The 27,486-nt window shown below is 37.8% G+C and overlaps 1 protein-coding gene and 1 long non-coding RNA gene across 11 annotated transcripts in view; one reads left to right on the forward strand and one right to left on the reverse strand.

The window, feature by feature from the left end:
- Window positions 1-411: 411 nt before the first annotated feature.
- On the reverse strand, window positions 412-26,407 carry prkcq (protein kinase C, theta). 2 transcript variants are annotated; one of them, XM_067581349.1, is made up of 18 exons: window positions 26,285-26,407; window positions 19,697-20,077; window positions 14,276-14,475; window positions 13,041-13,101; window positions 11,199-11,379; window positions 11,077-11,108; window positions 10,891-10,976; window positions 10,337-10,466; window positions 9,307-9,416; window positions 8,665-8,800; window positions 8,395-8,558; window positions 7,527-7,700; window positions 7,346-7,437; window positions 5,922-5,984; window positions 5,660-5,798; window positions 3,959-4,147; window positions 3,068-3,196; window positions 412-1,516 (listed from the first exon to the last, which is right to left on the reverse strand). In XM_067581349.1, the coding sequence occupies exons 2-18, from the start codon at window positions 19,812-19,814 to the stop codon at window positions 1,358-1,360; spliced, it is 2,163 nt and encodes a 720-aa protein (XP_067437450.1). In that variant the 5' UTR covers window positions 19,815-20,077; window positions 26,285-26,407; the 3' UTR covers window positions 412-1,357. The 2 variants fall into 2 exon arrangements, with proteins under 2 accessions (XP_067437450.1, XP_067437451.1); XM_067581350.1 differs by lacking the exon at window positions 26,285-26,407 and adding an exon at window positions 20,345-20,575.
- The window catches only part of LOC137175591 (uncharacterized), a 63,761-nt gene continuing 44,751 nt past the window's right edge, over window positions 8,477-27,486 (forward strand). For 8 of the 9 annotated variants that reach the window (XR_010925646.1, XR_010925647.1, XR_010925645.1 and 5 more), the window contains exons 1-2: window positions 8,477-8,564; window positions 8,677-8,813. This is a non-coding gene — a long non-coding RNA (uncharacterized lncRNA). Of the gene's footprint in view, window positions 8,565-8,676; window positions 8,814-9,152; window positions 9,301-27,486 lie in introns of those variants that run through there. The other variant, XR_010925651.1, reaches the window with a different exon arrangement.

Genomic DNA, 27,486 nt, shown 5'->3' on the forward strand with positions numbered 1-27,486 from the left:
TGGATTTACAGGATTATTGCATTCAGTTGATAAAGTACCTCGATTAAAGCATTAATTCACTGTGAAAAACATACATTCCCATCTGGTTTAATTTATATACTCTCCATTTCCGGATGATACCATGATATTTGGTATCATGATTATGCTGACTGTTGTAAAAAGTTCAGTATTTTTTCTTACCTAACAAAACAGCTTGAGATGTTTTATTCATTTCTTTTTCATTTCAATTTCATCAACTTTGGAAAAAACATATTGCAAAGGGCAGTAAGTGGAAAAACTGAGCTGGTTTGGTTCTCGGTCTACGCCTCCACCTTCACTCTCTCAGTACCTCTGGTGACTAATACTACACATGAACAAGTTTTGTGTTACTCAGAAATCCATCCCTCAATGATACAAACATTGACAACTCTGTACAAAAACCCACTTATTTTATTGTACACGATTCACAATGAAGAGAACAATAAAACTTACAGTTTGCAGGGATCTAAGTACCTGATCCAAATGACATTGTCAATAAAACTCCTGAGGTACAGTAAGAAACGCACGTAAACAAAAACCCTGTAATTGACCTTTTGCTACACATTAATAGATCTATTCAAACAGTACAATATATCAACAGATTACAGTTATTTACATTAAAAGAAATACATTTTTAACATCTGTACCCAAAGTGGAGGTAAAAGACTCAATATACTGTGGAATAGGAGAAGAAAAAAAAAACCCAAAAACAGGACAACACATCTAATTTGGCTTTAGGTAAAACCAGTGTTTGCTTTACTAAGAAGAAGTCAACTTCATAAAGTATTATGAGGCACCATAAATTCATTACAAGCACATTTTCTATAACAAACACATCCTGATAAGCACAAAGTCAAGTTAACGGGGTTGAATACTTTAAGGGGCAATTCTATGAGTAATTACAAGCTTTTCAACCGAGAGAATTGTCTGAATTACACAAAATTAGAAACATTTTGCCTCTTACTAGATAATCTGTGAGACATCATAATAGATTTTAGGTGAGTATTCATCTTTTTTTGCTTTAGCTTAGAGGTTTTTTGTTTCTGTTTTGTTGCTGGCTGTTTTTTTAAAAATGTTTGTGAATATTTTTGTGTTTTACTTAAAAGTTGAAAATGTAGAGAGCCAGGAAATGCATGCGATAAAAATCCCATCACAGTTACTTTATACAGTATGTGTCTTACACCCAGGACACCCCCTTAGTGGTTATTATAAAGTTATGGATACAGTTGAATTTGTTGCGACATTCACGGTTTAAAGTCTCTGTAGTTTGTTTAGTTACAGTAAGTGCTGGTTGTGACTGGGCGGCTTGTTTGTAGGTAGTAGGTTGTTGTTCAGGTGGTCAGCGTCCTGTGACGCGAGCCATTCCCGGGTTAACGAAGGAGAAGTTTCTGAACATCGTCTGGTCGACGCTGTTGATGAGCGTCCGGTCGGCACACGATAGCCGGGGCTTCTCATTGATGAACTCCTTATCGAAGTTGCTGCAGTCACTGGGCGACGTCTGCAAGGATGGAAGAGAAAATGTTTAAATTATTACTGCAATGCTGCAACACAACACTGATCTATAAGTCTCACAAGCTGTTGCAACCCTTCTTGGAGATTGCGTGTTGTAGATCTGCAACGATTAATCGATCAACAGGAAATTAATCACCATCTATTTTGATAATCAGTTAATCCTTTGAGTGAATATGTCCAAATTCGTGATTCCAGCTTCTCAAATTTGAATATTTTCTGCTTTATTTTGTCTTCTATGACAAAATATCTTTGGGTTGTGGACTGTTTGTCAGGACCAAGACATTTGAGGACGTCACCTTGGGCTTTTGGAAACAGTCATCCACATTTTTCACCTTTGTCTGAGATTTTATAAACCAAACGACTATTCGATTAACTGAGAAAATAATCAGGAGATTTATCAGTAATAAAATAATTGTTAGTTACAGCCCTAGTGTTTTGTAGCCCTACTTTAACTCCATCATAAAAGATAATTTTGTGGCAATACCAAGAAGTCAACTTGACATTTTCACTTGTTTATAATGAGATGAAAGGCTCAACTATCATGATTAGTCAAGTGAAATGATTTTGTGGAAACATTCACTTGCGTAGTGAATTTAAATATTCAAGCATGAGTAGGTTGAATATTTTACTTTCTAGATAGAACTGTAGTAACTCAAAACAACTTCAGTTATAGTTCGCTTTACTTCAGTCTCAGACCTGTTTCTACTGTCTCCTTCTTATTATCCTTTACAAGAGCAGTTATCTACAGTTCAACATGTTCATTCTATCCAAATTCTAGAAAAAAATTCTCCAGTAAATTGGCAGAAGATGCATATTATGTTTTTTATCAAGTGTGAATCCTCTGAAGAGGGCACAACAGGATTGCATTATCAAAAGAGTTTTTCTTGGTAATTCATTGCGGCTTCCCACTTAAAATACTGTAAATGGCATCTATACATTACATTAGTTTCATTAAATAATTAGTTTCCTCTGGCTCTCTAGTGTAGCAGAGACCTGTAAAAGTTGGTGGCTGAAATATGAAGAAGCTGGTCCTGCAGTTTCTATTACTCTTTATTGCATAAAAATGCAAGAAAACTCCAAGGCACTCTCTTTTAGAACAATTAAAATGCCTTTATTGTCATGGCATGGTCATCTAGACTTTTATATATATCATATAGTCAAACCTGACTCCCTGACGAAGGCTCAGTGCTGAAATGCGTAAGAGCTTTGTTTTAAAAGTCTAGATGACCATGCCATGACAATAAAGGCATTTTAATTGTTCTAAAAGAGAGTGCCTTGGAGTTTTCTTGTATTTTTGTGTCTATATTTATCCCTATCCAAAGAGCGCCTCAAACAAACTGATTTCTGAGTCCAGGATGTGCTCCTACCCAAATATGTTTTATTCTTAAGTAGATCTAAATATTTGCAGCTTGCATAATCACTTGAAGAAAATCCCTTTTTAGAACTTTATTGTTAGGATGAAGGATAGGGTAGGCATGACTGAGAGAGGGTTTGTCTTGTGTATCTGTAGCCTGCACACAGACCCTGCTGTACTTACTAAAGTTGGCCTGAAGGGCGGCACCACCTGCCGTTGTTCCAGGGCGTTCCAGTCGGTGCTGCTGAAGAAACCGTGCTGCCTGATGTTTCCCCTCACTCCTAGTCGTTCCTCAGGCTCTCTAACAAACAGCTGCAGCACAAAAAAAAAAACCAGAACCAAGGTTACATACTGTACGTGACAGCTTTACATATGCAGTGAAAGTCACCAGTTAAAAGCAATAAACATTCACCTTTTGGTGTTTCATCTAAATGTCTTAGTTGGTTGAAGTGTGGTTTCTTTTTAAATTTGACCCCATTATTAGTGCAGTTTCAGAGCCCAGCTGCCGATTAGAAAATGTAGCCGCTACGAACAACTTTTTCCTTTTTCATTTTCTGTTTTAGTTGATGTTTGAGTGAATTCTGTGGCTCATGGTGGTTATGGAGTTACAGTTTGACGATGCAAAATCACAGAAGTCAACAAGCAATTTTAAACCATGGGTTCCCTTCCCTTCTCAGTTTTATTCATTTAATTTGCCATGTTTATTGATTAAAAATTCCGTATATACTTCAAAGTCCCTATTTCTTTGTACAATGTAAATGACAGCTGTTGAAATTTTTTAGATACATTTCTTGATTGCATATATTGTCCTCAAATAATAAAAAAGTGTGTTTGTGGACATGATCATGTTGAACAAGAGTTTGTCACAAAGCTAATTTTCTTGATTTATCAACAATCAAAAACTTGTGCATGTGTGCCTACAAAAACAATCATCACTAGAACAGCGTTTAACTGACCGGTTAGGTTATTCCCAAAAAACTGAATTATAGATTACCTCGTGGAGGGATTAATGAATTTAGTACCTCTAATACCGCTGAGCAGTCAACCATCTAAACACACTAACCAACCACCAACCTTGACCAGAATGTCCTTGGCGTCTTTGGTCAGCCAGCGAGGATAAACAGGGTTGTCGGTTCGTATGGACTGAAACAGCTCCTCTTCATCTCGGCCGTGGAACGGAGACTGGCCGATCAGCATCTCGTACAGCAGCACTCCGAACGACCACCAGTCCACTGAGCTGTTGTACTTCTGACCCAGAAGGATCTAACAAACAATAGATAGATGTTAGATATAGAACTAATATATTTTTCTTTCCTGAAGGTATCTATAACCTGTTAGATCAGTTTCAGCCATGCTAGCAGCTTGAGTTTAGGGAGACAACAGACCCTTTTCATGGCAGACAGGTTGACTTGTCAAAGCCAGAAAAGCACGTTAATGATAGCTGTGCTCGCTATAGGTGTGTCAGTTCCAAAGCTGGTATTGTGCATGACTTACAGTACATGGCTTACTGGTCTAATTAATGGAATGAAACCATTGTTAATGGTATCAGTTACACAAGACAAAATGTCTGCCATGAAAAGGGTCTACTGGTCCAACACTTTAGTCCAAATTGAAATATCTCAACATATCTATGGAGTGTGATTAATAACTACCTCTAAAATGAATTACTGAAGTCCCATCAGCCTCAGCTCTACAGTAGTTTGAGATTAATGCCAACATAACATTGCATTAAAGGACATTACAACCATTTAACTTTTATCTACTGCAACTTGCACTGTTTTTCCCTGACATATACACCAATCAGGAGCTATTTGGGGTTCAGTGTCTTGCTCAAGGCCATTTTGATATGTGGCCAGGAGGACTCAGTGATCGAACCACAAACCTCAACTTTAACTTAATTTACAAAGTACCTGTTCCTGGTTTTATTTAACAAAACTTATGTAATGGCTTTGTTTGTTGTAAAATGTCACAATTTAAATTTTAGGCCACTAGTGTTATAGTTAACTTCTGCAGGAAGTGAAAACGTACACATTTCCACAGTATTCTGATCTATGATGCACTTTTTACAGATGTGATACTGTAGTGCTGTACAGGAGATTATGTGGGTTTTTTTTGTTTATAATGAACACAAACAATAAAAACCGCATATTTAACGTTCCACACATGTTCTTGATGCACTGTGATCTGATTATTGGCAAGAGATTGCTGTTGTCAGTTCTCACCAGGGTCCTGCTATACTTCTGCTACGGCAGACTATTTGACATGAAGGGCAGAAAGGTGTTATTAATAACATTAATGATGATTGCATTCCTTTATATCCCGTGTACTGTCCATGATGGCTCATTGGCATGGCTTACTGGAGCACTGGAGCCACCATTAATGTTATTATTTACACCTGTTCTTTTCCTGCCATGACATTATGAAATATCTGCTGAGGAACAAGTCTATTGTGCCAAGTTATTACATACAACTTTCCAAAGGCTATAACTTGAGTTAAACATTATAAACTTGTTAAATGTGTCAGTATTTTCTTTCTGCAACAGATATCTACAGTATCATATGACCATAACAAGAAAAAGGATTGGCAGCTCATACAGCAGGTGTTTTCCATCATCTGTCAAAGGTAAAACACCTTCTGTGACATCACTGTTTGGGGCCAATAGACGTCAGTGCAACAGCATTTCTCTACCCTGTCTGATTTAGTGTTGATTTACCCTTAAATCCACAATGTTGTATAAATAGAAATGTGTGTTTCTATTATAACATGTAGGTCACCTCAGGGGCAATGTAGTCGGGTGTCCCACAGAAGGTGGAGGTCCGCAAGTCGAGCTGCATGTTCTCCTTACACATGCCAAAGTCCGCTATCTTTATATGGCCCTCAGAGTCCAACAGCACATTATCCAGCTTCAGATCCCTACAGAGGAGCGGGAGGACAAACACAAGAGAGAGGAAAATCACAGAAAGCTGTTTCCAGTTTGGCAATTCTGTGTTCCACCCATTCAAGTCCTGTGTCTCATTTAAGGCTGAGACTCTCTACCTGTAAATGATTCCTTTGGAGTGCAGGAACTGAAGCCCACAGATGATCTCAGCTGCGTAGAAGCTGCAGGAAGACACAAAGAGGAAGAGAGAAAGAAAAAAATGAATTGAATGGATGATGTGTTAAAAGAATTTCTTCGTAATGACCATTAAACAATAGAGACCGGAGCCGAAGTATCAAAATTTAACAGAATTTATTTTCTTGTACAAGAAGGAGCGTTTCGCAGTGCAACACACAGGATGAGGTTACAAGGAAAAAGGCTCCCAGTGGAGGGCTTATAATAGGGTTTTATACAACTTAAGTGGGTGTTACAAATTCCAACAGCTGTCATTTACATTGTACAAGTCTATCAAATACAGACTTCTAAATAACGTCATGTCTGTTTTCAGTTCTCCTGTCCAGGAGCCATCCTGCCCAACTGACCTCCAGATGACATGCCTCACCCTTTCTCGAACGAATTTTAATTTCTACATCTTCCTCTTAACAAATATGTTGCTGAACTTCCTTTAACCTTAGCTGATGAGTCTGCTGATGTTGCAGATTTGCAGTACAAGACAGGAGCAATTCATAATGATCTAGATAAAATAGTAACACTTATACACAGTGTAATCATAATTTTTATAACAAGTTGCTACTTTCCTCCTGCTTGTTTAATCTCTCCTTCGTCTTTACCAATTGTCTACAACAAGGGAGTAACGTTGAGGAAAGGAGGAAAGCAGATTGGTTGGTTATTTAAATTATCTTTTTTCTTAACTTGTATTGGAAATTAAAATGGAAGAACAGAGTAACAGAAGGCACTGCAAATATGGAAACTGAGTCAACAAAGATGCTTATTCGGTGACTCATCTGACTTGAATGAAAAAAAAGAGGAAACATGATACTCATGACTGTATTATACCCAAACAGCAAAAACCTGCAGTTGTGTGTCTAAACTTTTCATTCACTCCTGCTGAATAACATTCCTTCATGAAAAATATTTAATCAATAACAAATTTCATTTTTAGGCTTGTTTTTATGTACATGGAATTGGAACTGGTTAAATAATGAAATGAGATACTAAGACGGCGTAATGAAAACTTTTTCCTTTTCCTTTTTTTAAGACGATAGATCGAGAGTTTCGCCTCAGATTTCTGTCAGAGCTGTAGATAAATACTGTATGTTTGTCTGGAGGCTGATGGATCTGAATGTTAAACTAATTTTTTTCAGATAAAGGTCTGTTAAACTTAGATGAAGGTCAGGCTAATTTTGAATTAGCCCCACCTTTGCCCACCAGCTTTACACATACCACCCCTGGGTTTTCCCCCAACGCAAAGCACCACCCTGTACCGCTGTGAAACTAGAGGCCTTAGTATTGACATGACCTTCTTAGATTTAATACTTGGACAAATAAGGACAAATAATTCAAAAAATCTGTGGATACGTACGTAGATCTGTGCGAGTCAAACTTGTGGCAGTTCTGGATGTGGAACATGAGATCGCCTCCGTTCAGATACTCCATCACAAAGAACAGATTCTCCTGGACACAAAAATGCAGAGAGTTCAGTGGAGTTTGCTAAAGGAAGGTTGAAGTGAACACTGCGGATGTGTATTGAAGTTGGTTTTAACCTTGGTCTGGAAGGTGCAGTAAAGGTGCGTGAGGAAGGGATTTTCCCAGGCCAAAGAGAGGACCCTCCTCTCCACCATAGTGCACTCGACATCATCGTCCATCAAAACCACGTCCTTCTTCAGAGCCTTCACCGCAAAAAACTGCCCACTCTTTTTCAACTCGGCTAAGAACACCTGGAAAAACAGCAGTTTATTTTTTTTTGCGTGCTGCCCACCCATGTCTAACACCCCCCTCTCTCATGCCGTTTCTCTTGCGAGCACTTTGGTACTACTGACATCAAAATGAGACAAAGTCAGGTTTTCTGTGGAAACTGGCTGCATGAACAAGTGTGACCACAAACCTCAATGTGCTGACGGCTGCATGTTTATGAGAACGACTAAAATATCATGCTTTGATGACAAACCAAAGGAAAAACTCTTTTTCTAAAGGTATTATCTAACACTCACTACAAGAATTAAGAAACATATTGTGACTATAAGGGGTTTTGTATGACTGCTGGAATCATCTCGTCCTTCTCATCAGTGCTGTATCCCACTTCTCTTTGCCCTCGTCCATAACCGATACCATTCTGCTCGTATATTCATGTGGAACCTTGTGGTTTTATGTCACTATTCTTCCATCTTAAATGTTGACAGACACACATTTACACATTTACTCAATAAATCTCTTACTGTGAATTGGCAAAATTGGCACACCCTGCATTTGTGCTTCTTATTTGTACACTTATAAACACATTTTATAACTTACAATTGATAATAGGCAATACAGTAAAGCAAGAACTGTGTGAAGCCAAAATAGTTTGCAGTTAAGATCGTTAATCATATTATTTATTTGCTTTGCTTTTTTGAATCTCATCATCTCCAGTACCTTGCCAAAGCTGCCTTTCCCGAGCATCTTATGCAAGGCGAAGTCTTCGATGGTAAATTTGGGTTGGTGATCCTTCCTCGGAACAGCGTACAGAGGCTCTTCCTCCATCAACGCCCCAGTGACCGACCTGTCTCTTGGTCCCTCCCATGAAATACCTTGCACATCTGCAGGTCAGGTCAAAGGAATGAGAAGCAAATGCATGATGTTACAAAACTACAAAGAAGAAAAGATTGGCTCGTTGACAAATACAAATTTTAAGGGGTTGTGTACCTTTACTTGCAGGTGCAGGTGTAGCTGTTGCTGGTAAACCCATTATTAACCCAGACGGAGCTCGAACCACCCCTGCCTGGCCAACACCTACTGGACCTTCTCGACCAATGATTTCACTGTCTCTGGTGCCTCGGGCCTAGAGATCAAAGGTACGTTATGAGGTTTTGGGGTTCAAATTCTGTTGACCATTTTTTAAAGGACTTAAGGATTTTTAAGCAGGTGTAAAAGCCTGTAAAAACAGCATTTAAACCATGTTGACACACTCAAAATCTGTCAATAGAAAACAGAAGATCTTGTAAGTTTAGAATGAAAGTGAAACGGACACTCAGATTTAAAGGGTAAAACAGGTGAAATGGATCCAAAACAGACTGACTGATTCAAGAGACTCAATTTAAAAGATCCTTAGGCTATATTAAAGGGTTTGTGCTTGGATTGAGATATTTTAAGTGTTGTTTAAGGTAAGTAAATACTACCCAAACGTTTTTTAGGTGTGTCAGCAGTCCAAGGTGAGGTAAGGTTAGGGTTGATAAAGAAAGGCACTCCACCGTACAGTATCAAAGGTAAAAGTTTTCACTAAAACATTTTCTCAAAAATCTACACAGCTTTAAGTATTTTTATTGTGAAGAACATTGATTGTCGGACCTGCTGTTTGCTCTCGATGATGGCCAAAGCTTCAGCCATCAGTTTTTGGTTGACCCCACAGAGGTTGGCTACTTTCTTCTGACATTTGTGGTGGACGTTCATGCCGCATTCTGCATAGAAAAGACAGAATCACCATAGTTTATCAGGTAATAACACGCCACTGACTGTAAACTTACATATTTTCACACATGATAAGGCAACAATGCTTTCTAAAAATGGACGTTAAGCCACTTGTATGCAAGATAAAGCAAGATAAAGAATATTATTCTCGTATTTGGCCGTTGCATTGTCTCATTTTTTTACTAAGGAAATTACTTTGTTTCTGATTTTGTTGTAGAGATTTTCCCCTTGTGTTGTTGCATGTACTCATCACATAGAGTATACACTAAACACTACATCAGACAACATATGTTGACCCCAAAGCCTCACGCACACATAGACTGCATCAGTGTGTGGGCTTGCATCGGAAATTTCATCCATTCGATATGGAATGCTGCATTTGCCTCCAGCTGTGGCAGCTGCAGTTTGTTTTGGGTCGAGGGACTAACACATGCAATAAATATGATAGCCCACCGGAAATGTCTCAATATCTGCAGCTGTGTCAGCTGTTTTATGGTGTAGTATATCATGTCATATTGTCGATTAACTAATATGTAAAATATCTGATACTATACTTGTTGTGTGTAGCTGTTCTGAGCCAGTGATTTTACATGGTTGCAGCCATCTGCTGTGTTTATTTTTTTGCACATAAGCCGAGCTGGCATTTAGACAGCAAAATCCAGAGCTTGTCCCTCATGGCAACAGTTTCTTTTAGGCTATGGTGCTTCACTCACTCGCTTCTTTAAAAGGGGACACAATATACACATTTCCAGGTCTATATTTGTGGAATATCTTTGCATGTTTTACAGTTAAAAAAGCCCCTTGTTTATCTTTTATTGGCCTTTTATGTAGCCCTTGATTGGTTTGCTCAAATGTCTTCCAAACACAAAATGCATAAAACCCCAGAAATTGTAAAACTCTCCCCTCTCACCCTCACATTTGAGCCCCTGCTTGGCCAGCCCCCACAGCAGAGTCCCACAGTGTTCACAGAAGGTGGGGCTTTTGTAGTTGTAGACTTTGAACCTGTGGGGCATGTCAATCTTGAAGCGTTCCTTGTGGATCTGCAACAGACACACAAGACACGTTGCACAGCTTATCAAGGAAGCCCTGCTTTAGTAAACTGCAGTAAAAGCACTTCCTGGAACCAAACAGTGGGTGTCAGGTGTGTACTTTATGCTATGTATTACAACATGGTTTCATGCACATGATCTCAGCAGGCATCTGGCTGAGGAGGAAGTGAAACGAGCAAGAAGATAAAAGTGGCAAATGAGACGAGATGAGAATGTTTGGCGTAATGATACTTCTGTGTGAGGTGACTATTTGATTAGTAAGCATTATAACCACAAGTTTACAAATCTTTTACACCTCCAGCACTGTATTACTGTTGCGACATCTAAATTTTTCTGACTCTGCTGGGAAGAAAGAGTCATAGAGCATTTTACGTGAATCAGTGAGTCTAAGAACGAATGTGAAGCAAATACTTACCATCGTTTCTTTGCTATTGATGGCTGAGCCAGTGCATTTGGCAATAACTTTGTCTATGCATTTTTTGTGGATAGCTGCATTGCACTCTGAAAGACACAAAGAGGACAGGATGAGACAGATGGAGGTTGTTTGATGGTATCAAACTTGGCCATTCACAACTTCACAGGAAAGTAATCCGACACTTACGTCTGCACTGATAACCCTGCTTGTTAAGACCCCTGTGGTGGAGAAAAAACAGGTGAAATGACTCATGATCATAAAGAAATGACTAATATGGCAGTTCAAAAATATGTCGGTCGGTTGCTTACCAGACAAACTCTTTGCACACAGAGCAGAAGGTCGGTTGAGGGAAGAACGTTGCACTGAATTCATGACACTTGACAACATGAACTTTGGCCTGTTTGATGGCACCACGTCGGTGATGGAGAGCGAACAGACCCTCCCTCTCCTGTTCGGACTCCGGGTCTCCCTCGGTGTGCCCTGTCGCGTCTGAAAACACATCACACTCTTTAGGACCAACAGGAAAATAGATGCAAAAGATACATTTGCTGATGAGCTCAACCTTTTCTGGACAGAGTGATCACTCACTGCTGTGAGGATGGTTCGAATTTCACTCATAAGTTTCGATTTCTCACCTTTTGAACATCGAGAAGTTTCATTTTGATCAAAGTGATAATCTATATCATCTCAACTAGCAGGAATGGGACAGTTGTTTGTGTTAAAAAGAAAAAAAATGTGTTGCCAGTAAATAGCTGGCCCTAGTTTACTATAGCAATAGAAAATGCAGCTTTAACTTTAATGATTTTTGATGGCAAGTAACTTTTTGTTGATTGACCAGTTGGTAACATCTGCATTAAATTATAGGAATAGGAACATTCTGGGAAATACACATATTGCTTTCTTTCAACTAGTGATATGAGAAGATCAATATCAATCTTATGTCAGTGCTTTAAGTACAGAGCTGGAGTCAGGATGTGTTAAGTCTAGTTTTGCATAAAGACTTGATGCAGGTGCAAACAGCAAGCCTGCATCAAAAGCTCCCTAATTAATGTGTCGTTACTCATTTGTTTAACCTGTGCATAAACAGTCTTCTCATCTAACTCTTGAAGAGAAAATAAATTAAGCAAATTTCACAAAACTATTCCTTTAGTTAGTCTTTAGAAAGGAGTAATACAGTTTGATGTATATTGATAAGTTGTTCATATACAGTATATAATGTGTGTGTTAAAGAGGAAGTTGTACAGATCAAATTGTCTCTATGCACCAGTTGCCATACCACCTGTTGTTCTGAGCAGGGATTTCCTATTTACTAGGTGTATTTATAGAAACATGAGAGGACTTTTTTGTTATTAGCTCTCTGTGACTTGCCAGGCCCTTGGCACGGTGTTAATGTCAGGAAAGCACCGGTGAAAAGGATCTAACACAATGCGCTCACATATCCACTTGCAGCACTTAGCACCAGCAGGGGGGCAGAGGGTCAAAACTCCTATTTTTAGTTTAAGAAAATGTAATTAGGAAGGGAAGATTAAGGCTCATTAAAACAAACAAGGCCGCCAGCAATACAGGATTTTGAAGGGCTGCACCAACAGTTTAGGATAGAAACTAATTACAGCAAGTATTTTATAATTATATTCATCATCTTTATGCAGTATTTGAACTTTTCAACCCCAAAGATAATAAAAAATCCAAGAATATCCCACGTTACAAGGTAGAAAAGCAATTAAAAGAAAATAAATTGAAGAAGAAAGGACTGAAAGTGGCTAAACTTACAATATAAATGTTTTTTCGCTCTCTGTCATGACTTTCTGTAACATAATAATCTGGCAGATTTTGACAACTTTTGCCAGAAAATATACTACGTTGCGCAGTAAGTGATGCAATTTCCCGTTTTTGGCAGCAACAGATTGGAATAAATGAAACAGGGTTTGGTGGTAGACAAATAATCTCCTGGAGATGCAGAAATATAAAAGATGAGCTAAATAAATTTTTTAATAATCTTAACAACATAGTAACACATCATTATCTCTGACTTTCACTTCAAAGATCTTTTTATTCTTGGTAACTGAGAAGCCCTGTTGGTCACAGTATAATATGGATTTATATAACTATAACTGGCAGCAGGTTAAGTTACGAAGGTTTAAACCACTCACCGCTTTTCTCCAGGTAATATCTGGCCTCCATCAGCAGGCGTCCCTGTGGCTTCAGGTCCAGCTGAGACATAAATAAAAAGCAGAATGATGTAAGAAATTACTGAGAAACTCATTTTAAAAAGCATTTAGAAAGAAAAGGGAAGGATGTGAGTTCAAGATGATGATGCATTCACAGTATGACGGAGAGCGGCAGACTGGCTGGCTCATACAAATCATACTGGGGAGGAAATTCACTCCCAGTATGTATTTGATTTGTCTCATCCATTGTTTGGTAGGAGAGACAAGTCTTTCTAGAGGAAAAAAACTCTTTATGTTAATGTGAAATATATTAAGGAAGAACAGTTTAATCAGCATGAGCAGTGATAGCCTCCATGACCTTAATATAATGTGGATTTAATTCAGGAGGAATGAAAAATGTGTCAAGATCTGAAAGCTCTGTAGGAGGGTCCGTTGGCATCCCGCCGTTATTAAATATTTACAAAATTGTAAGTGCTTTTATATGCTTTTTAGGGCATCGTTGCCTCTATTAAATGACATACAATAATGAGATAACAGGAAATTAGAGTATATAGAGAGAGGATTACTTGTAATATGGTCTGGATGTTAAACCTCTACGCAGGTCACCAGGATATTCCAATTTTTACAATCTTAACATGTAAGTGAGGCATTCTTGTGCACTTTAAGATGAAGGTTTTGTTTTCTTAATGTTGTTGGTGACTTGTAAGCTAACACGGGTTTCATGTATTTTATTCAAAACATCAAATTTAATCCCAAAGACAATGAGTTTGAAGGTCTGATAATCACTTTTAAGACTTGTGGTCTTGTAATTATTGATCTTTACATAGCCGATGTAAATTTCTTGTAATCCTTCATAATAACGTTGTGATTAAAAAATAATTATTTTGTAATCTCATCATCACAAACTTTGTTTTTCATGATTATGTAGTAATTATTTCACAATCACATTATATAACTCCTGTTTTATTGTAATAATTACATAAAAAATTCACAAGATTCTGGTTTACAGTGATGTAAACTCATATCTGGTCTACATCAGATCCTGTTATATCATCTTCGGGGTGCAGGTGATGATGCTCAGCACCAGAAATAGGGACACTGCTGTCTTTTTAATGGCTAAAAGGAGGATTATCACTTTAAACATTTTAACCTTAAAGTGAGTCAGACCATCTGGATATCGCCAAAGTATCCAAACAGCCGGTTAGTACTGCACTAACCCAGATCTCCAGCTTGCCGTTCTCCTTCTTGCAACGTGTCGCCAGCGAGTCCAGAGCCACCGTGGCTTCGGACTTAAGCTCCGCCGTCCGGTCCTTCACCATCACGTGCATGATACGACCACGGTGCACATGGGCATCGAACGTGGTGCTCCACGGCGGGTACATGGTGGGCTTCTTCTGCTTGTACACTTGGCCTTTCTCTGGAGAGAAAAACACATGCAATAATCAGAAAAGACACTCGTGTATTGGCAGGCTCTTTACTTGCTACAGGCGAAGATGAAACTAAAGCCACACACAGGGCAGTTTTCACTTTGACTTTCACTTCAATACCTAGAAACCCTCTGCGTCATCACATTAAATATCTTCTCAGCTTCTGGTGGAGTATATAAATAGTGCCAAGACCACTACTGCTGTTTCCATTTTTATCTGAACTGAAGAGTGCTCATTTGTCATTTATAGAAGATGCTTACGGTATGGTATTCTGTAAAAATGAAACCATACATTCATGACCTGTTTTTTAAAGAAACAGCTGGCCTGGTTAGAGAGGTTGTAAAGTACTGAGAGACGGACCGTCATATTGATGGTTTTACAGGTTTCATGAGATTTGTTGACACCAACAAAAATGTACAATATCTCTGGCCTTATCCTGATAAATAACATCCGGATGATGGAGAAGATTTCCTGCCTGTGTTGGAAAACCAACACCAGGAATAAATCTGGACAAATAGGATGAATGTATAGTGTATCCCGCGCAGGGGATTAGATGCTCTTTAACGGCACCAAGCTGTCATCTGAAGCTGATATCTATCGTTCGTCTCAGTTAAAGTATGTTAATAGTATATCATGTTCATGGTCAAGCTTTAGATATTTTTCTCATCTGTTGTTGTTAATACATTAGGTATTCATTGCAGGATTTTAAACATACAGACTAAATATTTGACCACCTGGCCAGCAGATCTTTATGATTATCATCTCATGGTCACATTAGCAGGAGAAAAAAAAAAAACCCTCCTGGCTTTCATAATTGACATCTGCTGATTTGTCTCTGCAATAACATCCCATATATCCACTTACATAACAGCCACATGCCATCATGCTGTTTCAACAATAAAGCCCACTAAGCTTTTTACTCCCAAAGTGATCTTCTTCTCCATCATGGGCTCATCGCCTGCCTGTCCATCGGCTCTGCCAGCTGCTGTATGTGCCGATTAAAGCACCCACAGACGAAAATATGTCCGTTTCTCCCCAGACGCACAGGCCACACCAGACTTGTGAGGTTTTTTTTTTTTTAAGACGTTTCCTAGCTACGTTGTGCAGAGTTAGAGGTGGCATGTTTTGGTTTTAGCAAGTGCTCAGTACTCAGTTCCTGTGTTATTCTGTGAAAAAGTACACAGGTGGCATTTAGAGTTGGGTGTACTCTCGTGTGTGTCTCTGTTCTTTCCTTTTTTACGCACTAAAGATGTTATCAAAAGATATTTTTGCATTAGTTGTTGCAGTTTTAAACCAGTTTAGATATAAATATAGACATATAAACATTGCCTCCAGTTACTAAACAAAAAAGCAATCCTATCAGCAGCATTTGAGTTGGAAAAACCTTTACTCAGCATTTTTTTTTTTTTTGCTTAATTTGAATACAATTATAAAAGTGGAACTTAAACAAGAGTGGCCCTCTGTTTGACTGTGACAAGCTGTCTAACAAGATTTTCCATCAACACGGGAGCAGGAACAAAAAAAGGAAACTGTTAAACACATGAGCAGTTACAAACACATTCGTCGTTACTTGTAGTGCACGAGCTGATGTACAGGATTGTGTTACTGTTTGTTCAGCTACAGTGACCTGATAATCAGGACTGAGTTGAGTTATTCATTGTTCAGTCTGATATTATTTGTGTATCATGTCAGCTCATTTCTATTTGTTTTGCCCGGCCTAACTCATCAGGAACAAGCTAAGTTTTCATCTCTCAGGTGTCATTTTCAGTCAGTCCTGTGGCTCCCGTAGGTGTTGCTAGCAGCATTTTCATAATCACAATCTCGGAAATATGTCTAAGTTATGACTGTACGTCTACAGTCTGTACAATTAACAATGTACAGCTGCATCCATCCATCACTATGTTTCATGAATGTAGCGTTTTTATCTGATGGTGCAGGAAGATATCTTGATGTCAGGAAAACAAGCCGTCAATTAGCACACATCAACCAATGCTGCATTTTTGAAGTCAATAACAATATTTGAGAGTTTGAAAAATGATATATAATGATATATCAACATATTTGATAAGGATGTACAGAGCGTTACATTTTACAATTGGAAAAACAGACTTGCTCTTTGGTGGACGAAATACAGCATGTAATTGTGACTGTAAAATCTGTTTACTATCTTTGATATTTCTAAACTGCAATTTCTTGTTACTTATCAGCCAACATAACACAGATTTCTGCAATAAGAAAATGCCATCTGAAATATTGGCCTTGCCAACATTTGACAAAAAAGGCCTCCCCAAACAAAGACTATGGCAGTGTCGAAATCACCCTCTATTTACGATATAGTGCGTTACATTTACTTTCTGCCATTTTATTTGAGTGTCTGAATGCTGAGTGTGTAAATATATCCACTGTATAATGCCCTCATAAATTTCCTAACAGCATGAAATAAGCCCATGGCATGTACACTACTTTCTGCCAACAATCCCACAATGCAATGCTCCACATTTTATTGATGTGTAAATAACCATCACGTGACCCCACAGCTGATAGTGATGAAGCAAAATGACTAGTGAGTGTCATAAATATCACTATTATAATTACTAACATTTGTAAAATCTCTGTGGTGAAACATTAACTGCTAGATACCTTAATATATAATGGGCATTGCTGCTATTTTGGCCATTTTATACAGTACCAGTATGTAATTTAGATTATTTTGTAGACCAGACAACTGATTAACAACAAAATAAAATTATTTGCACTTAAAGCAGGTTTACTTCACTTTCCTTCAAGTTGAGTTTGATGTCTTGACTCTGAAAACCATGAAACTGAAATGACACCGGGCCTTTAATGTTGCAGTTCTGTATACGACTTGTGCTTGGCAGACTCGAAAAGAAAAATCCCCCAAAAGAGCCTGAACACTCAACTTTGTAGACTACTACAAACAAATGTAATGTAGTAATGGAAAGCCTTGTTAAACAGCTTTTCCTTTGAAGATGAAATTAGACCCTCTGAGCCAAAGTGCCTGATGGGAGTTATATATCCTTTTTTTTTTTTTATTAAAAATGTTTTTACCAGCCTGAGAGATTCTCATCATCAGGTCTTAATTTCACAAGCTCAGCATGGTACCACTGAGCATTGTGTCCATCATAAACACTGAAACCACCAAAGCTTATCTTATGTGATGAACAGTTATGTGCTATTAAGGAGAAAGGAGGGAAAATATAGTGTTGTTTGTAAATTTTCACTTAAAAATTGTTCATTTTTGGAGACATTTAATGCATGTATGTATCAAGACAGTTTCAATGTGAACATATCAACTTATAATAGTAATGTCTCCAGTGTTTTGTTGCTCACTCAGGCTTGAAAAAGATTTTTAACAGAGGTAAAGTAAAATACAACGAACAAATTTGAAACACACACATTCTGCTCCCTCATAGCACCAGTCTGGTGGTTTACAGAAGAGGAAAAGAAACATCAGAGCCCCCCTCTTTCCTCACAGTGACACTGTTTCTATCTCTATCCTGCACTCATATTCACCAGTGGTTAAAGATAGCCAGATGCAGAGCAAAGATATCTGGTGTGAGTCCATTATCAAGCTGGGAAGTTGCCCAAAGTTGTGACATTGGACGTGAATCAACAACCGCAATGCAGAAACTGAGGGATATTTAGGCTGATTCAAAAAAAAAAAAAAAAAAAAAAAATTACATGTAATGGAAACACTCACATATGCTGTACTGAATTTCTCAACATCTAATAGTTGAGCTGTATGGAGCCAATTTGAACAGCTACTACAACAGTACGACTATCAGCATTGAAGTTCTTTAAAAGTGAAAGTGAAAATAGCTGATTCTAAGACAACATTTAAAGCAGAGTGCTGTTGCACAACTGTTGCAAACCCCTGTTTTATTAGCATTTGTTACTGACATACTGTCAGACATACTCCAAAAATAAAGATAGTACTTCTACATTTCTATATTTATTCCCAACACCCCCAGTTGTTGCTTTACTGAGCATACAATGCATCATTTCCTGAGTGACTGAAGAATTTCTTTTTTCTAGGAAAGACCCAGTGATCATATGTTGCTCACAAGAACAATTGTAAAAGTTTCCATGAACTGAAATTTAGGGTTGAATTACAAGTGTGTGTGTGTGTGTGTGTGTGTTATCAGTGTGTTAAAACAAGTAGAAATTAGTAGGATTTGTTGTTTTATGTTTGTCCATTTTGATGCCCAAAGTGTTACAATTAACCGTATTGCCACATGAAACGGTATTCTTTGTCTTCATCAGTTTAAACTAGCAGCTATTGATTATTTTCTCCAACAACTGATCATAGAAATTGTGGAAAAATACCACAATCAGAATTCCCAGAGCCCAATGTGTCATATTCAAATAGCTTGTTTTGTCTGACCAACAGTCCAAAACCCCAAAATATGACGTTTACTATAATATAAAACAAAGAAAAGCAGCAAAACATCACATTTTAAAAGCTGAGACCAATGAATGAATGTTTGGGAATGTTTTCGCTTGAAAGGTGAGTCAAACGATTAATTACCAAAATAGCTGCTGATTCACCTTCTATTGAATGTTGAATAGTTTAAACCATGAGACGCCTCACATATTCACAGAAACATATTCATCAACATGTGTTGGTGTTGAAGTATAGAGATGCCGCATTTAATTCATTCAGTTTTCTCCTACACAGTCAGAGCACCGTCTTGATCATTTCTGCCCTAAGCATGTATTGGAAACACGTTATCAATTATCACCACATTAGAACTGGATGACAGTAACCCAACAACCACATGTGATTGTCAATAAAAGGCCAACAAAGGCTGAGATACTGGTTTAACTCTCGTGATATCACTGGTTGTGTGGAAACAATTAGTCAGTTAATGGATGAGTCGACCGACAGAAAGTCAGTCACCAACAATTCTGATTGATTGATCATTAAAGTCAGTTGGCTAGAGAAAACACCAAACATTCAATGTTTGCAGCTTCTCAAATTTGATGATTTGTTGTTCTTTTCTGTTTTATATCAATGTAAACTGAACATCTTTAAGGATATTGAGATTCAAAGACGACACCTTGAGCTGTGATGGGCATTTTCTCTGTTTACTGATATGCTATAGATAAAATTTTGAATTGATATATAATCATTAGCTGCAGCCCTAATCAGTAAAACCACTAATCTAACCAACCCAAACAATCACTAACCTGTGTCGATGGCCTCCTTCATGTAGACAGCACAGTAGGGGTTCAGCACCTCTTCATGGTAGGCCAAACCCGGATCCATCTCAAAGTTGGAGAAACCAATCCGCAGGAAAGGTGACATGGCTCTAGGTTTTCACTCTCAGAGCCCCGAGCAAATATCCAAACAAAATCCAGAAAACCTCCCGATAATGCCTCTTTGTGAAGTAGATTCACAAGATGAGATTTCTCAGATTTTCGGAGATAGCCCCGGTGTCACTGTCACCACCGCTAACACCTCCTTTCCTCCACCGCAGTACACGCCAACTGCCCCTTTTTCCTCCAGAGGAAAGAAGGGCTAGTAGGGGAGGAGGCTTGCTGTTTTCCGCCTTTGACGCCTTAAACAACCTGTGAGAGGAAGAGACAGAGATAAAGAAAAAGAGAGATATTTCATCACCCGTGACACCATAACCACAAGAGCATGCTGAGAGCGAGTTTCCTTGCAAACTCAAAACTCTGTCTGCTCCAGCTGGCAAGGTTTAAAACTAAATCAACAACAAAAAAACCTCCTCGTATGGAGTCCCTGGACAAGAAAAAATTTAAGCTAAGTGTCTATTTTGTGGGGACAGAAGGAGACTCTGAACCTCAGCACAACAAAAATAAAATCAGCCATACCTTCGGGACTTGTAAACACCAGCTGTCACATTCAGCTTTTAGCATCTTTTAAAAACAAAACAATCTAAAAAATCTCTCCAACTTGCTTTATGTGATCAACCAGAAAAATAAACTCCTGCCGCTTCTACTGCAGCAGACCTGATAGCAGAGTCTTCGACTTAGTGACGGTCGATGTGATATTTGAGTCCTGCCGGAGGGCTGTGTGCGCTGCTGTGCGTTTGTGTGTGTGTGTGTGAATCCCAGTGGCTGGAGAGGTGACTATTAATAGAGTTGAAATACTAAACGCAGATCAGGAATAAACGACCGCATGTGCCTTAGTCCGCAATACTCATCATGGTCATTGTCGAACCCTGCACATGTCACCTTTTTTATGGTGACCCTCAATGACCCCAAGTCAGTAATGTCATGTGGAGAGACAAACATAGAAAAGTAGACAGTAGGAGACATTTAAACCAATATTTTGTGCTCCAAAGAGTATTCATTACGGAAGAGGATAAGGGCCATATTTTAAAAATGTATTTGAGTTCTAAATTTAAAGTCAGAATTCTGAGAAAAAAACTATGACTAAGTTTATATGATAATTAAGTTTAATTTCAGAAATGTCAGAATTCTGAGAATAAAGTCATAGTTCAGAGATTAAAGTCAGACTTTCCGAGATTAAAGTCAGAATTCAGAGTTTAAAGTCAGAATTTCCGGGATTAAAGTCAGAATTTCCGAGATTAAAGTCAGAATTCGGAGATTAAGATCAGAATTATTCTCAACTTTATGACCTGTACAGTTTAATTCTTGTCAGTGTGAAAGGGTATCCAACACTAAAACTCTCTGGTGAAATTACCGTCTTTGTGTTTTTTTAATTGAGTGCTTAGGTACAAGAAGTCCAGTTATCCCAAAACAGATGACAATAAACTGGAACTGTTGCAGCCTTTAAAGGCTGAGTAAAAAGTCCCAAAGTGACGGTACATATGATGAAAGTTAACCTCTTTCATGCAGCCAGAAACCCCCTTTTCTGATACTGATGTCCTACTTTTAGAGGTCAGTCCAAGGTCATCAAGAGTACAAGGTTACAGGTTATTCATGAAATTTTACTTTAACACTTTAAAACACTTTAATTAGACGTGTGTTGTTGTATTTAGGTTTTTTTGGTGTAGATATTCATTTCTGGGTTAGTCTGTAATTTTGTTTTAAATGATTTATTGATGTAACATAACTTGTCTTGGTTTTTAAATGGGATGTATCATGCAGGTTCATTTAAGACCCCCCTCCCAATCAGCCCACTCTGCTCTGATTGGTCAACTTCTGAATGCTGAAAACCGAAACTTGAAATGAAAACAAAACCACAAAAACAAACATTTAACATGTTGGAAATAAGTGATTTAACTGAACATGTTTTCCACTAGATTCGGCGTGTTATTGTAGATCCATAAGAAAATCCAATCCAAAATTTAAATTCAGTGTTTAACTAAGTATTTTAATATTGTAGGTACTGTAGATTCTACACTATGGACAGATATGTGTGTGTGTGTGTGTGTGTGTGTGTGTGTGTATATACTGTATGTGGGAATGTGTACATGTGTATTTATGTATATGTGGGCCTGTATGAAGGGGCATGAATGTAAATGTGATGTATTAAGACTGACTACAGTATGTTATGATGCTGTTGGGTAGTTTAAACTATAACAATATTTTATGATCTAATTGTTTGTTGTTGCAGGTGAAATCATACCTACTACTATTAGATGGATGTAAAAAGTACATTATTTCTCCCTGAAATGAGAAGTTTAAGCGTTAAGTCTCTCAAAATTGAAATAAATCAGGTTAAGTACCAAAGTTGTACTGTATATAAGTACAGTATTGGAATAAATCGACTTAGTTACTTCCAACATCTTTGTTCCTCTTTTGTTTTATGAGCTGTTGCCGGAGCCGCCGTATAACCCTTCACACTTTATTCACTTTTTCCAGCTGTGAGCAGCTCTTCTATTTCTGTTGTGTGATGCATCATGAAATCAGAAATCAAGCGCTTTTTTTTTTTTTGTCTGCCTGCTAGCATGTTGAAGTATCATTTGGTAATGTCCTACATATTTATAGCCAAAACATCATTAAGAGTTACTTTGTGGTAAACAACTGGGACACAGCTGTAAGCTCAGTAACATCCCATTTAAATAAACAGATATAATGTGAAACTGCTCATAAATGCTAAATTGTGATGTGTAGTTACCACCTTTTTCTGCATATTTATATACATATTTCAATCATTAAATTTAAATAGCATCAGTCTCTTCTGCAGAATATAATGGTGCACATATAGACACAGACTGATACTTATCCTGATTTCTTTTTTAAAATTGTCACACACTCTTACACCCACACACACCCACACATACACCCCTCCTACCAACACAGATTCATACTTATGAAAATGTGCAGACCTGCAGCCTCTTGTGCAGTTTGAACCTGTTATACAATGAGTAAAACTTCCTGTGCCTAAGTCACGATGTAACCACACTTCCTCTCTCTCTGGGCGGTTTTAAATTTTTTTTTTTTTTTTCGTTTTTGAAGCTTCACAGGTGGGGCTGTTGCAAACAAGAATTTGAAAAAAAACACCATCAAATACAAAACATGCTTCTGCTCTTTGAAAAAGGTGGGCAGAGAGCAGAGAAAAGATTACTAAAGTTAACAGTATTCAGGTCGATCACTGTGACGGTGATGAGATTTCAGGTAGAAGAAAAACGACTAGTGCTGAATCAACTACATGAAGGTAAAAAGCAGCTAATAAATAGGTAATCAATACTAAATTAATACATTGGTGGGTTTTTTTTCCCCTTTTGCTGTATAAAAGACAATTTCAGCATCATCTCACCTTCCTAAATACTGCAGATTACTTGATTTAAAGGTGCATAGCATCATCTTTGACATTAAAAATTCACACACGATATTTTGTGTCAATGTCAACAAACCATTAAAATCATCACAAAACATTAACAACTTCTTGATTTAGTTCTTGTTTTGTTCCTGTATTAAATGATCTGTAACTGGCAGATTGTATCTTCAAGAAAAACGCTTCCTATTCTGACGTTTGTGATTAAATTGCTCAATCACATGTTTTGCAGAAGTGGGAGCGCAGGTTATACCGAAGCCTGACACATGTGACCTTAAGCCTTGCATATGAATCTGCATATTAAAGATGTGGACTGAGGTTTAGACATGATTGGATAATGACATAATGTGGAAACTGTAACGTCGCTTAAAAAGTCAAGACAGGACAAGAAACACAAGCAGTCCGACAGTCATACAGGTTGTAAACAAACCAGCAGCTTATCCAGATGTTCACTTTATTTGGAGGTAAAACCTAAATAAAGCACGACTAAAATGTAAAGATTTTACTGTTTGTCTTCGTTTTCTCCGTTTGTTTACGACCTCTCGTGTTTCTTGCTCTGTCTGACTTTGTTGTAGCGATGTTTGGAGGATTAGTTTCACTATCGATTAATCTGTTGATCATTTTCTTGATGAATCAGTTAGTCGTTTGGTCTGTAAAATGTCCAAAAATGGTAAAAAAAATCCATCCATAACCCAAAGATAGTCAGTTTACTGTCATAGAAAACTAAAGAAACCAGAAAGTATTCACATTTGAGACATTTTGTCTTTAAAAAAATGACTCAAAACGATTAATTATTATCAAAACAGTATAATAATAATCTTCTATCAATCGACACCTCAGTTAATCATCTAATCGTCGCAGCTCTAGCGATGTTGCTGTGGTCGTGTGTACGATTTAAGTTATAAAATAACTGAATTATCCTTAAATGAACTTACATCTGCTTTCTTTTGCAGGTTTGATTTAACCAGGAAGTTTCTGATGCGTGATGCTAAGAAGAGTTAACATGAAATTGAACAGAATGCAAAACAGGTGAAAAAAAAAGTAGTGAAAGGAAAAAGACGCCGAATGTTGTGCAGCTTTTGAACTGATGTAATGATAAGTATCAGGCCTGTGGTGACGTCCTAATGGGATTACACAGTCTATGCCCTCTTTCTTCCTCATAATGTAAGCGCACACTAGGTGTAAGTGGATTTCGACACGACTAACACAGGGGTCATTGTTAAAACAAGCTGCTAATCTTTACATTGGGACGCCTTTGATTGTTGGACTGAACAGCAGCTTTAAACACTTTAAATCAGCTGCTGATGAAGCCTTAAGTGCTTCTCTACACCTGAGGACGTAACACAAGCTCTCATATTCATTTTTTTTATTCATGTGAGTTTGTTTTTTGTTAGTTTATATTGAGGCCAAAGAAGAAGAGTCAGTCATATCTCTATTTTCTGTTCTTGCGGTTGCTATTTATCTTTTTAAGTGCGGCAGAAAGATTAAATAGACTTTATTGTGCTGTTTTATGTGTGCAGGCATCAGGGTGCCATCTAAGGTGGTATATTCACTTTACTGCAACCACCCATGGGTACTCAAATGCCACCAAAACCCCTCTACAAACACACACACACACACACATATACACACACACACATTACAAGGAAGGTCACGTACCGGTGTGCCAACGTCAGAGACCTTTCACAAACCTTTGATGAGGCAGGGCAAAGTCAAACGAGCCTCCCACCTGACTGTCTGTACCGAGCACCATCAAAGCTCAGTGTGTGAGTGGGTGTGTGTGTGTGTGTGCGTGTGTGTGTGTGTGTGCGCGCACCAGAGCCTTTTGAAGTAGCCAAGAGAGGAGGAGGGCGGGGAGATCTTTGTTGTTATTGACAGGAGGGCCGTGTGTGTGACAGAAGCCTTTGACTATAGCTGCGGCTTTGACAAGAGCCAAAGCACTCAAAGTGTCCCTGAAGTGGTCGCTCATTCAAAGGTAAACACATAGTAAACACAAGGATGTGACCCTCCGCAACTTACATCAATGAATTAGCTTAACAGGTAAACAAATTTAGGGCAGTGAAAAGAGGTAATATGTTAAGATTTAATTGTTTCTGTAACAGTCTGTTGTGTTTATTTGCAGTGGCGAGATGTAATCAATGTATTTTGAAGTGGTATTTCCACTGTATGCTACTTTATAGTTCACTATAACATACTGGATGGACATATTATACATTTAAATCCACTACATTTATTTGACAGCTACAAGTTATGCATATAAGTCTTTTTTTTAAGCAAAAATGCCAAATAAATGCTGGTTGCAGCTTCTCTAATGTGAGGATTTGAAGCTTTTTTTTTCACCATGATCTTTAAGAAAAGAAACAGGCCCTTTTCACCATTTTCTGACATATTATGGACTATTTGATATGAAAATAATCAGTAGATTAATCAACAATGAAGATAATTGTTAGTTGCTGCCCTAGATACATAAATAAATTCATAAAATATACTTCATTGTAGTTACTACATACACAGTAGTGCATATAGGGTAGTTTGAAAAATCCCTCCCTTGAATTAGCTACAACATTAAAGTGCTGCTTACATGTTAATGCATCAGTAGTGATAATCCATTAATGTACTATGTCATAATATAACACACACAGAGTCCATTCTGCTGCATAATGAGTACTTTGCGTACTTTATGTGCATTTTGCATTTTTTTTTACAATGTTGTGATGCTACTTTCACTTAAATATGGGATCTATGGGCACTTTTTTTTTTTAAATCATTATTAATGGTTTTACTAGTCAACTCAGTGAGATTCAAGCCAGTCATGACTATTATAAATCTGTAGCATAACAGGCAAATAGAAACAAACACTTGGCCTGAATACACACGAGAGGTTACTTTCGCATGTCACACAGACACGCAGACGTTTTGCTCACTTTTATGTCAGCATCACTTTCATCACGTGTGAAAGGTGTTCGTTTAGTTTACAGATAGTGTTGAAAGCGAGGAAAAGTTGAAAGTACTTTTTAAAAACTCTGTAAAACTAGCTCGTGAATCATGAAAACAGGTGTACCAACCTGGAGAAGACAACTGCAGTTCAGTGCCCGCGGACAGAAGCTGTTCTCCATCTGAACATTTGTGTGACAGTCCGCAGAGGAGCAGAGTCGGTGCATTTAACCGAGAAGCCATGAGGCTTTCAAGACTGTCGGAATATTGCAACATTATAAGTTGAGCCTTGCACGAACCACCCAAGTTGGTGCTAAGAGAAAAATAACAGAGGGAAATTTAATTTTCCTTTTCTTGGCACCCGACCTACGTGTGACATTTAAAGGGGGTGGGCAGCATTAACATGTATAACTATAAGTACATTCTATTGTTGCATTTTTAAAGCTTATTTTCCTCCTCTGCTGGCGCATTCTCATTCCGTATGATTGCTAAATCACATAAATGCCCCCTTAAATTAAAATTTAAAACATGCATTTTTCTTTAATAACGTATTTACAACTTTTTTTTTTTTTGTAAATCGCGTACTGCAACTTCCGAGGAGACGCTGAACGCAGCATGTAGCCATCCACCCACATATGAGTTGAAACGTCTTTGTGAAACGAGCAGACAAAGAAGAAATGAAAGGACACATACGGTGAACCTTATGGGAAGTTATGCCTGTTTTTAGCTTCAATGTCAGCATACACGTCAAACAAAAGTAGCACAGACTTCACTGCCTGCTCTTCTCTTTCCAGTAAGTTGAGGGCGGTAGTGAGACAACTTACTGGACCTATGTGTATATATATATATATATGTGCAATATATGTGCTTTTTTTAGTTGTTCTGTAAATGCCGAATTTACCGTAAATGTAATTACTTGGATGGCAATCCAAATGATACATGCATGTTACCTGTCTATCACCTTAATTAAGTAAGTGTTGCATTGATATTTCATATCAAATTTAATGGAAAGCCAACAAAGAAATAAAGTAAATTGCATCCAGTTCCTTAAGACATATAGTGTATGTTTCATAGGTTGCACTTTATTTCACATTATATATTTTTTTGGTTTTGTTTTAAATAGGCATAAATAAATAACTAAATAATTTGCTTAAAGACTTAAGTTTTATTTATAAGCGACAAAAAATGTAACTACCAGCATACTATTCTGTAAAACACTTAAAATTAATAATTATAATAATATTAGTTAATTACAATGATATTATTATCATTAATATCCTCAAGAAGGTGACGTTTGACCACCTTGCAAAGCAGGGCAAAGTTTCTGATACAA

The sequence above is a fragment of the Thunnus thynnus genome, chromosome 23 (genome assembly GCF_963924715.1).
Source record: "Thunnus thynnus chromosome 23, fThuThy2.1, whole genome shotgun sequence".
In the NCBI taxonomy this organism is placed as follows: Eukaryota; Metazoa; Chordata; class Actinopteri; order Scombriformes; family Scombridae; genus Thunnus; species Thunnus thynnus.

Bases quoted from the DNA above. Each gene is read 5' to 3' on its own strand.
- prkcq (XM_067581349.1), bottom strand. From the start codon at position 19,814: ATGTCACCTTTCCTGCGGATTGGTTTCTCCAACTTTGAGATGGATCCG. The intron at 8,801-9,306 runs GTCCGACAATCA...TTTGATCTCTAG, and splicing joins TCATCGAGAGCAAACAGCAG to GCCCGAGGCACCAGAGACAG. The intron at 8,559-8,664 runs GTACACAACCCC...CCTGACCTGCAG, and splicing joins ACCTGCACCTGCAAGTAAAG to ATGTGCAAGGTATTTCATGG.